This window comes from Narcine bancroftii, chromosome 10 (genome assembly GCF_036971445.1).
Source record: "Narcine bancroftii isolate sNarBan1 chromosome 10, sNarBan1.hap1, whole genome shotgun sequence".
Lineage (NCBI taxonomy): Eukaryota > Metazoa > Chordata > Chondrichthyes > Torpediniformes > Narcinidae > Narcine > Narcine bancroftii.
In genome coordinates this window covers 39219313-39234145 of record NC_091478.1, presented here as the reverse complement: position 1 = coordinate 39234145, position 14833 = coordinate 39219313, and the positions used below count along the sequence as shown (strand labels likewise).

The following is a 14833-nucleotide window of genomic DNA, read 5'->3' as shown; positions in this document are numbered from 1 at the left end:
CCCAAACCATCCCCCCACCCCCCCCTCTCATCCATTTTAGGTATACAATCTAGGTTGCATTAAGCCAGTCAGACAATGTTGTCATTCAACAAAATTACACCAGAAATTCTACTGAGTCCATTCTTTTCTTTCCTTCTCCTTCCATCAACTTAGGTAATGTTTGTCCCCGGTAGGTTTTCGCTATTGTATTTAATGTAAGGCTCCTATACTTGTTCGAATATTTCAATATTATTTCTTAACCAATATGTTATTTTTTCTAATGGAATACATTTATTCATTTAAATTTGGTAGTTTCTTCCTTTTAATTTGGTTATGTGTTCCATTAATATTTAAAGACATATAGTTCAGCGTAGCCCTTTTATATTTTGTTTATCTTCTCTTTCCGTTTTTCCATCATTACCTTTCCTCCTTTTCCATTTCTGTTTTCTTATTTTCAACTCTTTATAAGACAACATTCCTACAACATCTAACATTTTCCTTATTCTCCTATTTCTATCTTATTTATCCCCAATCTCCCCTTCACCTCCTGAGTTGTCCTTTATCCCTTGTCGGACAACCACATCTCCCCTCTCCATTTGGATTTGCGAATCCACTCGCAAGCGTCAACTGATTTTGCAGTGACCGCTATTTCCCCCCACCCCGCCTCCCCCAGAAAAGATTTCACTTTTCATATGTCACAAAGGTCCCTCTTTTAATTCCCTCCTTATTCTCTCTATTCCATTACCTTCCCTTATTAATTCTTGTCTATACTATCTATATTTTCCTCTAAGTACAGATACATTCATGTATGCTCATTGTCTCTATTCACTCTTATACCTCTTTACCTGCATACATATCAATCGTGATCATTTTTACTCTCATTACCCGTCTTCATCCCTCAGTCTATTTTTGTCTTTACCCACATACATATCAGTCGTGATCATTTTAACTCTCATTACCCGTCTTCCTCCCTCAGTCTATTTTTGTAATTGTTCTGCAAATTTTCGTGCTTCTTCTGGATCCGAGAATAGTCTGTTTTGTTGTCCTGGAATAAATATTTTCAATACCGCTGGATGCTTTAGTATAAATTTATACCCTTTCTTCCATAAAATCGCCTTTGCTGTATTGAACTCTTTTCTCTTCTTTAGGAGTTCAAAACTTATATCTGGATAAATGAAGATTTTTTGCCCTTTATACTCCAGTGGTTTGTTGCCCTCTCTTACTTTTTCCATTGTCTTCTCCAGTACCTTTTCTCTTGTAGTATATCTTAGGAATTTTACTACAATAGATCTTGGTTTTTGTTGTGGTTGTGGTTTAGAGGCCAATACTCTATGTGCCCTTTCTATTTCCATTTCATGCTGTAGTTCTGGACATCCTAGGGTCTTAGGGATCCACTCTTTTATAAACTCCCTCATATTCTTGCCTTCTTCATCTTCCTTAAGGCCCACTATCTTTATGTTATTTCTTCTGTTATGGTTTTCCATTGTATCTATTTTTTGAGCTAGTAGTTCTTGTGTCTCTTTAGTTTTTTTATTAGATTTCTCCAATTTCTTTTTTAAGTCTTCTACCTCCATTTCTGCTGCTACTGCCCGCTCTTCCATCTTGTCCATTTTTTTTCCCATTTCTGTTAAGGTCATCTCCATTTTAATTATTTTCTCCTCTGTGTTGTTTATTCTTTTTCTTAAATCCTTAAATTCCTGTGTTTGCCATTCTTTAAATGACTCCATGTATCCTTTAATAAGAGCAAGTATATCCTTTACCTTGCCTATCTTTTCTTCTTCTATTTCACCATACTCTTCCTCTTCTTCTTCCTCTGGGTTGACCATCTGTTGTTTCTTTGTTGCCCTTTCCTCCTCTTCTATCTTGTTTCTATTGTCTTCTGTGGTCTCTTCTTGCTGCAGGTGTTCTGCAGCTGTCGTTGCCGGCTGTGGAGATCGACTCCCCAGCTGGTCCCCCCTCCCGTCGGTGTGTTTTTTTTCATTCGCATCGCGCATGCGCGGTTGCGCACTTTTGCTCGGCTCTGCGAGCCATTTTTGTAGTCCATTATTTACCGACCTGAGGGAGCGGGTTTCTCTCTCCGCAGCGGGCCTCTTCGGACAGGTAAGGCCTTCACCTTTTTCCTCCTTTGTCTTCTCTTCCTCTCTTCTTACCGTTGCTTTCGACTTTTCTTTTTTTGTCGCCATCTTCTTTCCACCTTTATACTCACTTTTCTGTAACTTTTATTTCTGTGCCTTTGTGTTTTCTCTTGTTTTTCCCGACTTTTCTGGAGAGGGCTGGAGTTCACCGTCCGGCCACTACTCCATCGCGTGACTCCTCCCCCAGTAAGGGATTGCTTAAGGTGGGATGTGAGTAGGAAGGGAAGGTTGGGAATGACTGCTCTAGACCTAATTGTTACCGAAATATTTTGCTTGAGAAAAATTGTCAGTGGTCCATTTCCTTTGGAGTTAGGAAACCGTGCACATAACGATCAATTAGGTACGATTTAAACAGTGGTTTTCAATCTTTTTATTTCCACTCACCAACCACCTTAAGCAATCCCTTACTAATCACAGAGCACCTATGGCATAGGGAATACTTAAAGTGGTAGGTGAGTGGAAATAAAAAGGTTGAGAACTGCTGGGCTCGATTTTGAGACGGGTTGTGCTATAAAAAATTTGCATACCTGGCAACACTTACAGGAAGAGGGAGAAAAGAGTGCAGCCAGGGTGAAATGAGTCTTTTGTTATGCTGGCTGCTTTTCCAAGGCAGAGGGTAGATGGAACAACAGCGAAAGTTTAAGGCAGTGTCGAGGAGAATTCTCCAGACGTTGGTACCATTGCTTTTCTGAATATACATTACTGACTCATGTTTGCAGAACACAATTCCTAAATAAGCAGTCAACACAACTTTGGAAGTATAGTAATCTGAGGAACTTTAGAAATAGATTTCTGAACCAATATTCAGTTAGATGACAGATAATGTGTAATATTTCATAATCTGGTGCGCTATGTGTTTGTGAGAAAGATGAGGTTACAAAATAAACAAGACACTTCGAGAATGGGTACAAAAAAGACTTGTGAGGTCTTGGTCAGTGCTGCTTGTGGGAAGCGCAAGGATAGCCAGGAAAAAAAGTGCTTAGGGGAACCTAGATTTTATAAATGAAGACTTGAAAAATCAGAGCGAGTAAGATATGACGAACTTTTATAAAACAATGATTCAGCCACATCTGCAATATTCATTTTTTTTCTCAGTGCCTTGCTTTCCGATGAAGGTATTTGGACAGGTTGCAGAAGACATTTAGTAAAGTTATTCTAGGAATGTGGAACTTTGTTTATGTGGGTAGAATGGTGAGACTGAGGTTTGATCTCCTTTGGCAGTTAAACAGACCTCACAGAGACACTTTTTACACTGAAAAGTGATGTTTTTGCCATATACATGACCGTTTTCTGGAAGCTGGCTTGCTTGTTCACACAGAACCGAAAAAAAAAGCCAGCTCCATGAGTCAAATAGGCTCCACTGCTGAGACTAAACTACCTAGGAGGGTCGAAGATGATCAAGTCTAGACCCCCCCCCCACCCCCCCACCAATCTACCTTGTGATTGTTTCACATATCACTCAAAAGGCAGATAAAACCCTGTGCAGTGAACTGTGATTCATTGGTGGTGTTATACTAATGGCTGGATCCGCTCCCATCTACCCACATATAACCTGGTTTACAGCCTAAACCCTGAGCCCTTCTGAAGACCACTGTAAGACTCTACCCTTAGTTATAGGCTAATAAAAGCATATGTTCACCTTTCATTTGTGAGAGCTTTTATTCATGCTTCAATTTTATTAGCTTATTCCACAAAAGAGGGAAGAGCCGGTTATGCTGCAGATGGACCCTCTGTTCCCCAAAGCAGCTGAGGAGTTCACATACTAGACTATTTCCAGGCCTACCTGAACGTGACCAGAGATGTCTTCCACACCAATGAACTCGGGAAGTCTGCACTCGTTTTGAGGGTAGGAGCGAAAGGGTATGCAGTCATCAGGGACTGCACTACATATGATGCTGCCATCGAGGCGTTGAAGGTTCGGTACCTAAAGTCACAAAATGAGATCCTAGAGAGGCACCAACTCGCTCTATGTCATCAATGGCCAGGGAGACCATTGATGACTACCTGCTGGATATGTGGATGCTTGCTAAGAAGTGCAGGTATGAAACTGCTATGAGGTGTGTTCATGAGAAAGAACAGATCTGGGGGTCTGCTTGAGGTACATGAGGCAGCGACTGCTCGAGTTGGGAAAGAAGGACCTGGCTAGCCACGTTAAACTGGCCAAGTGGCTGGAACAGGCCAAGCTCGAGAATGACTACCTCGAAGCCCGCGAGCTCACTCACCCAGTTGACGCTTTCCAAGGACTGGCTGCTCCTGCTACCCCTGCCCTAACAGTTGCCGCTTCCCTTGCTAGGGAGTGCTTTTTCAGTGGCAAGAGCCAGAACACCCGATCTTGTTGCCTGGCTAAAGACACAATTTGCTCCAGCTGTGGCAAGAAAGGACATTAGGCAAGGGTTTGCCAAGTGAGGGGAAGTCCATGGCTTGCGACTCTCCCAGATTCCAGCCCCAAGCTGTTGGCCCTGAATTCGCCTGAACCTACCTGCTGCACTACACGCCGAAGGAGGGTGGCTGCGAGAAAACAGTGCAAAAGGCTCGGCGGCTATCTTGCCGCAAATCAAATTCAAACTCTGCGCCATCATCGTCGGAGGAGGAAGGAGGGCAGCCATCTTGCTGCACCATCAGATTGACGCCATCTTACCCATGGGCAATCCAGGACAGTGGGGGCCACTCGAGTGAGGAGGATGGAGTCTCTGGGATCCTAGCCTTTATGGTTCTAGATCAGGACAGACCTCACCAGCTCAGCAACTCCATAGTGACTGTGAAGGTAAACAGACATTCCACTAAATGCCTCATCGACACAGGCTCTACTGAAAGCTTCATAGACTTTCAGACCCTGCAGGAATACAACCTAAAGATGTATCCTTCCAATTATTGCATATTCCTTGTGTCTCATTCACTCTCCACTTGTATTCGAGCACACCAGTTTTTTTTTGGTGGGGGGGGGGAAATTTTGTAAAATACGTCTGTATGTACTTGATGAATTGTGTGCTCTGGTGTGTTGGATCTGGATTTCTTGTGTCACCTTAAAAATGAGTCCTTGGAGTAATCTGGTCCCCTCCCAACTATAACGGTTTGGAATGGAATTCTAAAATCCGAATCCACACTGAATATCGACTTTCCCCCCCCCCCCCACCACCTCTTCATGAATCTCTCCCCAAGCTGAAAACCAATTGCTCCCGAGAGCAGGAGGTACACAGCACAGCAGATCAAGATTTTGTAAAGTCTGAGACACCACGTCTGCTCAACGAAGGTATTATCAAACCTAGCACAAGCCACTGGAGAGTGCAAGTGGTAGTGGTAAAAGGGGAAAACTAGTCCAGGCTAGTAATTGACTATAAACAAACTATTAATTGGTACTCGCTTCTGAATGCTTTCCCCTCCCTCGAATTGTGGTCATGGTGTATTATGCAGTATCGGGTCCATTCGACCAATGAACTGAAAGCTGCCTATCACCAGCTGCCAATCTTTTCCGAGGATCATCCAATCATGGTGTTTGAGGCTAACGGTAGTCTCTATCAATTCCTTAGGGTCACTTTTGGTGTCACATGAATGTGACTGAGTGCTGGTCAGTGAGGAGTGCAAATTTCCTACCAGCCAAGTAGTGCCTCACTGCTTCTAAAATGGCTTGAGCCCCCTTTTCCACAGTGAGGTCTCGGAGTTCGTGGCATTGCAATGTCCAAGGTAAAAAATGCAACCGGCCTGCCCGCCTGGTTGAGGATAGCGGCCAGGGTCACGTTGTCTACCGCGTACATGACGGCTTTTGCAATGTGGTTTCGGAGGTATTTAAAACCCGTTTGAGCTTTGGCCAAAGTGGATCCCTCAATACACTGATAAGGTTCAACCTCTCTTAAAAGCTACTTCTTTTCCCTTCTTGGCCGAAGCTCAAACAGCTTTTAAATACCTCCGAAACCACATTGCAAAAGCCGTCATGCACGCGGTAGACAAGAATGTACCTTTCCAAGTGGAAAGCGACACTTCAGATGTGACCCTGGCCACTACCCTCAACCAGGCGGGCAGGCCGGTTGCATTTTTCCCTTGGACATTGCAATGCCACGAACTCCGAAACCTCTCTGTGGAAAAGGAGGCTCAAGCCATTTTAGAAGCAGTGAGATACTACTTGGCTGGTAGGAAATTTGCACTCCTCACTGACCAGCGCTCGGTCACATTCATGTTCAATAATGTTGAGGGGCAAAATCAAGAATGACAAAATTGCTAGGTGGAGGATTGAGCTCTTCACCTATAATTATGATATTGCCTATTGGCCAGGAGCCCTTAATGACCCTCCAGATGACTTATCCACACACCGGTCAACTATGGTCTCTACATGAGCTCTGCCATCCAGGGGATTACCTGCATGGCTCATTTTGTCAAGGAGCTCAATCTCCCCTACTCCATGGAAGGCATCAGGGAAATGACCAGGTCTGCGTGGAGTGCAAGCTGCACTTCTACTGCCTCGCAAAGGCACACCTGATCAAGTCTCCAGGCTCTTCGAACGGCTCAGTATTGATTTTAAGGGACCTCTCCCCTTCATGAACGGGAACACTTTCTTCCTCTCTCTCATTGGCTAGTACTCTCGCTTCCCGTTTACCATCTCATATCCAGACACATCCACTTCATCAGTCATAAAGGCCCATGATTCCATTTTCATCCTGTTCAGGTATCCATAGTGACCGGGGCACATCTTTTATGAGTGAAGAGCTATGTCAGTACTTGCTGGTGAGGGGCATTGCATCCAGCAGGACTACAAGTGGGGCAGGTTGAAAAGGAAAATGCCATGGTCTGGAAGCCTGTCAAACTGGCCATCAAGAAGCCTTCCAGACTCACACTGGCAGGAAGTTCTTCCTATGGCAGTCCATTCCATATGATCGCTACTATGTACAGGGACCAATGCTACTCCTCATGAGCTCCTATTCAATTTTGAGACAAGGTCAGCATCGGGATCTACACTCCCAACCTGGCTCACCCCTCCTTGTCCAGTCCTTCTCAGGAAGGATGTGAGGAGAAGCAAGATTGACCCCCTGGTGGAAAGAGTGAAACCGCTCCATGCCAATCCCATGTACATCTTTGTGGAGTACCCAGATGGCAGAGAGGACACCATCTCCATCAGGGGCCTCGCACTGCCAGAACAGAGGGTCCATTGCCTCCAGTGCCCTATGAGCTGCTGAGCTTATTCCCTAGTCAGGGCCTCGAGGAATCTGATTCAGGTGGAAAGTGCATCCACCTCCACTGTAAAGCTGGGGACCCTGCCCTCCACTCTTCCCTCACAAGGGGACCAGGAGACCCAAGGAGTCCAAGGCCCTACTGTGCTTAGGCGCCCCAGCACATTCTCCATACCCCCAGATCGCGTACATTTATAAATAATGTATATATTATCTGGCTTCATCCACAGACGCTAAATTCTGCAGGAAGGTTGTGAATGCAGTGAACTGAGATTCACTGGAGGTTTTATACTGATGCCCCCATCTTTTATAATCCTCATTTCCTGCCTGAACCCTGAGCCCTTCTGAAGACCACTGTAAGACCCTACCCTCAGTTTTTCTTTCTTTGGCTTGGCTTCGCAGACGAAGATTTATAGAGGGGTAAATGGCCACGTCAGCTGCAGGCTCGTTTGTGGTTGACAAGTCCGATGCGGGACAGGCAGACACGGTTGCAGGGGAAAATTGGTTGGTTGGGGTTGGGTGTTGGGTTTTTCCTCCTTTGTCTTTTGTCAGTGAGGTGGGCTCTGCGGTCTTCTACACTCAGTTATAAGCTAATAAAAGTGCATGTTCTCCTTCCAGTCATGAGAGCTTTTATTCACGCTACACGTGGCTTTCGAGCTCTGCGAAAAAAGATAATCCAGCACGTTAAAGCAAGCCCTCTGGTCCAATTTGTCTCTACCAACCACGGTGCTCACTTGTTTCTTTTGCATAAGCTGCACTATTCCATCCTCATCACCGACCCCCCCCCCCACCTATAAATGACAACATTCTGAAGAAGACGCCTTGGTTGAAGTAAAAAAACAACAAAATGCTGGAGAAGCTCAGCAGGTCAAACGGTGCCCTTTAGGTAGCAATGGTAAAGACACGTCACAGGCGCTTCGGGCTTGAGCCCTTCATCAAAGTACGGGAAAATGCCGACAGGCGTCCAAACAAAAAGGAGAGGGGGTGGGGTGGCAAAGGCAGGAGATGAAGAAGGGAGGGTACTGCAGCATGGGGTGGGTGTAAGAACTGGAAAGGGCAGAGGTGGGCAGGTTTAGTGGCAAGCAGCAAGAGATGGAAACTAAGGCGTTGCTCCTCCAATTTGTGAGTGGAACAAGTACTCAAGGGCATGGAGAAGCAGGTGAGTGGACACTGAGCAGGGGGTTGCAGACGCAGCCTCTGTCCCAATGCCCAAGCACACTTTTCCATATTTAAAAAAAAGCAAGAGGACCACTGATGTTTAAAAAAAAGCTAAGGCTGGCAATGCTCAACAAGTCGGGGAAGCATCTGCCCTGAGAGAGAGAGGGAGAGGATTGAACTGCTCCAAAGTCATGGCTGTGCAAATCCTTTTCTATTCAGCACGACTCCATCCCCAGCCCTTGAGTGTAAAGGCTTCCTGGCTCCATCTACACTTCCAGGAGCTCCGTCCGGCCGCCCCCAGGCACAGGGTGCCTCTGCCCTCCGCGCACCCCGCGGACCTCCCCCCTTCAGCCCGTCGCGCTACCTGCTCGGGGCAGCCGCCTCGCCCCGCTCCCCGTGCGCGGTGGCGTCAGTTCCGACGGTGCGCGGCCGGACCCGGGAAAAGGGAGGGGGGGGGGGGGCCGGAGACGCGGAAGCGCGAGGCTCCGGGGGCGGAGGAGCCTCCATGGGTGTGTGGCGGCGGCGGCCGAGCAGCGGCCAGGGCCGTGGAGTCCGGGCGCTCGGCGGGTAGAGGATCGTTCGGCGATGGAGAGCGGGGTGAGCGCGGGCGGCCAGGCCCCGGCCCCGGGCCTGGGGCTCCACCGCTTCCCGAATGGCTGCACCCCTCTCAGCCACCAGGTCGCTGGGCACAAGTACGGGAAATCGGAGCTGGGTGAGTGCGGCGAGCCCCTCGTACCCGGGGCTGGCGGTGACCGCGGGGAAGCCCCTGGGGCTGGCGGTGACCAGCGTGGGAGGGAGGGGAGGGGAGGGAGCCAGGGAGCCCCTGGGGCTGGGTGTGACCGAGGGGTTCAGTCCCTGGGGCTGGGTGTGACCGAGGGGTCAGTCCCTGGGGCTGGGTGTGACCGAGGGGTCAGTCCCTGGGGCTGGGTGTGACCGAGGGGTTCAGTCCCTGGGGCTGGGTGTGACCGAGGGGGTCAGCCCCTGGGGCTGGGTGTGACCGAGGGGTCAGCCCCTGGGGCTGGGTGTGACCGAGGGGTCAGCCCCTGGGGCTGGGTGTGACCGAGGGGTTCAGTCCCTGGGGCTGGGTGTGACCGAGGGGTCAGTCCCTGGGGCTGGGTGTGACCGAGGGGTTCAGTCCCTGGGGCTGGGTGTGACCGAGGGGATCAGCCCCTGGGGCTGGGTGTGACCGAGGGGTCAGCCCCTGGGGCTGGGTGTGACCGAGGGGTTCAGCCCCTGGGGCTGGGTGTGACCGAGGGGTTCAGCCCCTGGGGCTGGGTGTGACCGAGGGGTTCAGCCCCTGGGGCTGGGTGTGACCGAGGGGTCAGCCCCTGGGGCTGGGTGTGACCGAGGGGTTCAGCCCCTGGGGCTGGGTGTGACCGAGGGGGTCAACCACCCCCACCCTGGAACTGGGTGTGTCCAGGAGGCACTCCCCGGGGCTAGCTGTGACCAGGGGGGTCACCCTTAGACCCAAAACATCTTCTGGATCCCACCCCCACAATGAACCTTATCTCCACTATTGTCTGACCACAGGTGGATCTCAGTCCCCAAAACATCAACAGCGAACCCCTCAGCCATGTTGCTAAAGCCCACCAGACCACTCCTATCACATATGCCTCAACCTAAACCCTCATCCCATTTATCATTCCCAAGCTGGAACATAGTTACCTGGATCCTCAATGCTGAAATCCGCACCCCAGTTACCATATGCTAGACCTCACAGTCAACCTGGACTTTCCAAAATTCAACACCCCACTTCCATTACTATATCAAAGCCCACCCTACCAATATTTGCCTACCTCACCACAATTACCATAATACAAATGGCATCCCAGACTTCACATTGAAATCTCCCACTCTAATCTAATGCCATAACTTTATCTCCAGTACACCTTCCTCTTCCATTATCATCCTCAGCTCTTGCTTTTGTTTACTCTATCAGTCTTCTAAACAGGATCACCCTGCCCCCACACCATCTTTTATCTTACCCTATTTGCATAGCCACTATCTGCTCCCACTACCTTCCAGAGCCTGCATCATCTTTCTCTCTCATGCCCTACAATGCTCATCAACTCTTCCTACTGCCGCCAGATGTGATCATCTGTCCCTCGCTATAGTCCTCTTTCCTTCTCCATACCCCACCACCTGTTCTGCATTTCCCCACACCCTAGCCTCATTGCCCCACCCTCTCACCACCCCTTGGTCTCCTTGCATCTCTCTCTCCCCACCCTCTAGCCTCCAGCCCCCTTCCCTCTACCCCCTGACTCCCATTGCCCCATCCATTTCTCCTTTGCTTGTCCCCATCACCTCTTCTCCATCAATTACCTTCATTTCCTCTCCCTGGCCCCTTCAACAGTCTTTGCACGTCCACCTCTCCCTGACCCCTCCAACAGCCTTGTCACCTCTCCCTGCCCCCTGATTATTTTTGACACCCAGCATTCTTCTCTCCCCACCACTTCAAGTGCTTTGCCGAAGTTTTACTTGTACTTATCAGAGACTTCACATGTTTCACACCAACCTCTGCCTCCCCCAACTCTTCACCCATCATGTCCTTCCATCCAAGCTTTGCTCTTTCCTTTGGCCTAAGCCAAAGAGCAAGGGCTCTTTCTCACCATGTCCCACATTGATCCCTTGCCCAAGAGACAGAGGGTCACTGCTTGAAATCTTGTCCAAACAGCCTTGAGCTTCCTATCACTCACCCCTCTGAATCCTTTCTAATAATGCTTCCAGGGATGAGGAATTTTAGAAGTCAGGTTAGATTAAATAACATGGAATTTCCCTCCTCAGAGCAAAAATGTAACATGGTTTGCAGTTACTAAGTTTCTTCGATGTAATTTCTCGTACTGGACAAGTCGAAAACTTGTGTGCAAGGAAGTTCAATAAATAATCACTAAGTTATCAGATGCTCCATTTTTCTGCTCGTATCAAACATGATAAGTTGGAAATAGTAGATGAGGAACAAACAGATAATCTACCTTTCATCTGAGTTTTCATCAGTTCTAATGATCGACTCTGGTCATCATTCTGAAGCATTAGCTCTCTCTTTTGCATTGAAGCAGAGAAGGCTGGGGGGAAAAGTATATAAAATTATGAGGGACAAGGTAATTAAGGTAGATGTTCTTTTTCCCATGTGTGGGAAAATGGGTGATTGGTTAAGATTAATTTTTTTTAAACACAGAGGTCAGTAGGTTCCTGAAACATGCTGTCAGTGGAGGTGGTAGAATCAGAAATGATAGTAACATTGAAGAAGTATTTAGATACATCATAAAACATTACAGGCCCGTCATCCCACAATGTTATGCTGACCCACATATACTTATTAAAAAAAAAACAAAATCCTTCCTACCTCATAACCCTCTATTTTTCTTTAATCCATGTGCCTGTTAAGAGTCTCTTAGGCTCCATCACCATCCCTGAGAATGCATTTCAGTAACCCACAACTCTGTGGGGAAAAAAAAAGAGTACCCCTGATGGCTCCCCCATACTTTCCCCTTCTCTTTGTACAGTTCTACTCTGCCCACAGCTTCATTAGTTATTGTCATCTGCAAAGTTTTCACCCAAGTCACTGATATTCTGCACGGGTCAGTCCCAACACTGACCCGTGCAGAATATCACTAGTCACAAGCTTCCAGCCTGAATAACATTCTTCCACCACTGCCCTCTGACTTCTCTGAGCTGACTAATTTTGTATCCAAACTATGAGTTCACCATGGTTTTATAAAACCAGATAATCATTCTTGTTTTGTATGAAATAAAAATCCTTGCATTCCACTCCCTTTGCTTTTACTTTTACATTCATGTCTCCAGACCTTGAACCTTCAATTAAAGGGACTAGCTTCTCTTTATGTACCCTATCTCAATTTATGATGTTGTACACCCTTATAAAATCTCTGCAACCTTTGAAGTAATAGAGTTGCATAGCATTGGAACAGGGTGCTCATCCCACAGCATCTATACTGATTCCATTGTCCATGTAAATTAATTCCACTTCCCTGCATTAATTGCATTTCTCTTTATGTCCTGCTCATTCAAATTCTTGTTCAGACGCCTCATAAATGTTCTGTTCTTGCCTCCACCACCTCCTGACATTCCAAATTTCCATCACTTTCTTTGAAAAATTTATCCTGCAACTCCCCTTTGAATCTCTTGCCCACACTCTGCCTTACTCTTGAGGCTTCTTGCATTAAACTAAATACTGTTTACCCTATCAGGCTTTTTGAACTCCCTGTACTGATACAGTCTGGCCTATTTATTAGACTTGCTTGCGTTAACTTTGAAATTTATTTCAACCTTCTCACTTATTGAACTACTACTTTTGGGTTTCACCCTTCTGCTCGACAGCAAATCTCCCCAGAAGGATATGGGACCCCTCCAGTTCAGATGCAATTCTTTCAACAGGTCATCCAATGGTCCTTTTATCTTCACCAATTTCTCAGCCACACATACAAGTGTCCTGAAACCATAATAGTAATTTTCTTCATCCTTTTCCAAAGCCTTTGTGCCTTTCCCAGAATGAGGTAACTCAAATTAGATGCTTAACTGTCATGCCCTAACCAATATGCTGTAAAGATTCAACATGAACTCCCTGTTTTTGTAGTTGATTGAGCAATATTCCATTCACTCACCTGTACTGGCATTTATACTCTAGAAATTAGAACGAGAGCAACCAGGAATGCATTGGAAATTAAGGCACTTTGAAAGTGTTTGTCTTTCTGACATGATAAGGAGGGGCAGAGTTGGGGAATTTTAGAAACGGTAATGGACAACTTCATCATGGTGCGAAAATTAAATCCAAAACAAAAAATGTCCCCTGGAGGAATTTAGCAGGTCAGGCAACATCTGTGGAGTCAGAGATGGTCGTCATTTCTGGTTGAGACCCTGCATCAAGACTCTCTTCACAGATGCTTCTTGAGCTGCTGAAGTCCTCCAGCGGGTTTTTTTTTTGGCTCATGATTCCAGCATCTGCAGTCCTTTGTGGTGAGAGTTGAAAACTAAACTCTGGGACAGATTTGACACCAAAGTGTCAAGTTCAAGGAGAGAACAATGAGTTGTGGTTTAATTAATGGAGTTTGTGGAAGGGACTGAAAGTAATGGAAGAATTTTTTGGACATCCTATACTGCAGATCAATTAAAAAGAAAACCCAGCAATTTACAGATAGTTGGAAAAGTACTGGTGAGGTGAAATCAGTATTCACATGGAAATTGAGCCTTTGGCTTTGGTTATTGTTGCTGAGTAGTGTCCAAACATCTATCATTGAGAAACTTTTAAATAAATGTAAATATACACAGGAAGGCTGTTGACTTACTGACTACAACTTCGGATAAGTATGGAACCAATTTAAAGCAGTCCCATGCTTGGTTGACTGTACTGAAGGATGTCGAAAAATTTGGAACATAGAATGATAGACAAGTTTTGGTATGATAGTAGAGCAGAATCTTGTTTGGAGAGACTTGAACAAGAAGTTCTGTTTAAGGTGTTGGTGTTTTTTAACATGCTATAATGGATTGTTTATTTTTTTATGAAAGTGGTAATAAAATTTGAGAGGGCAGTCCCTGAAGGGGGATACATTAACATTAAAGTCTTGAAGGGATGTTAGGTGCTCATTAGTAGGGAAAAAAGATCATGTGAGCAGGAGGTAAGTTCATTGAGCAGAGTTAATTTGTAGAAGGTATGAACAAAATTAGGGAAGTTGGTTTACAAAAAAATAGAAGTTTAGCATAAATACTGAAAGAAACATTTGAATTTGAGCTTCTCGGTTAAGGAAGGAAGGGAATACCATAGAAGTAGCAGACGGAATCATTTGTGTCTTGATGCATTTGTCATGAGTTATTGGTGGGTATGAGGTGAAGAAGGTAGGGGAGGGGCTTCAGAAAAGTCTGGAAACTAAATCTTGAAATAGTATCCAGTTTTGGTAAGTGAGATCATGGTTTATGTGGTCTGGCCTGATTTGACAATGAATGGCAAAACCGTGCCCTTTAAAATACAATGTTCAAACTCATTGGTTGTGTGGCTTTATGTTGCAAGTATAAAGAATGCACTGGATATTCAAAAGCATAATTTCACAAGTGATTTATCTTATTTCTAGGTATGTTACAACATCCAGATGGCACAGTATTAAAACAGTTGCAACCACCACCTCGTGGACCCAGAGAAATGAATTTCTACAACATGGTAATTTCTGTTTCTGTAGATCATTGCAGAAGGTATAATTGGCCTTCAATCCTGCTAATTTGTAGCTAGAGTTGAAAATTTGTGCACACAGATGCTATTACATAGCATTTGAAATAATGGATTAATTCAGATTTATTGTCAGAGTACATACAACCCTGAGATTCATTTTTCCTGAGGGCGCGGGATAATTACCACTTATTGGTAGGGTAATACAAAAAACTGTACACAGCATG

The 14833-nt window shown here is 46.0% G+C and overlaps 1 protein-coding gene across 3 annotated transcripts in view; it reads left to right on the top strand.

The window, feature by feature from the left end:
• The first annotated feature begins 8898 nt into the window (after nt 1-8898).
• The window catches only part of ipmkb (inositol polyphosphate multikinase b), a 113744-nt gene continuing 107809 nt past the window's right edge, over nt 8899-14833 (top strand). For all 3 annotated transcript variants that reach the window (XR_011345561.1, XR_011345560.1, XM_069900685.1), the window contains exons 1-2: nt 8899-9143; nt 14515-14600. Coding sequence is in view for 1 of the 3 variants with exons in the window: in XM_069900685.1 (XP_069756786.1) it covers nt 9017-9143; nt 14515-14600 (213 nt within the window). In the remaining 2 variants the exon portion in view is untranslated. The remainder of the gene's footprint in view (nt 9144-14514; nt 14601-14833) is intronic.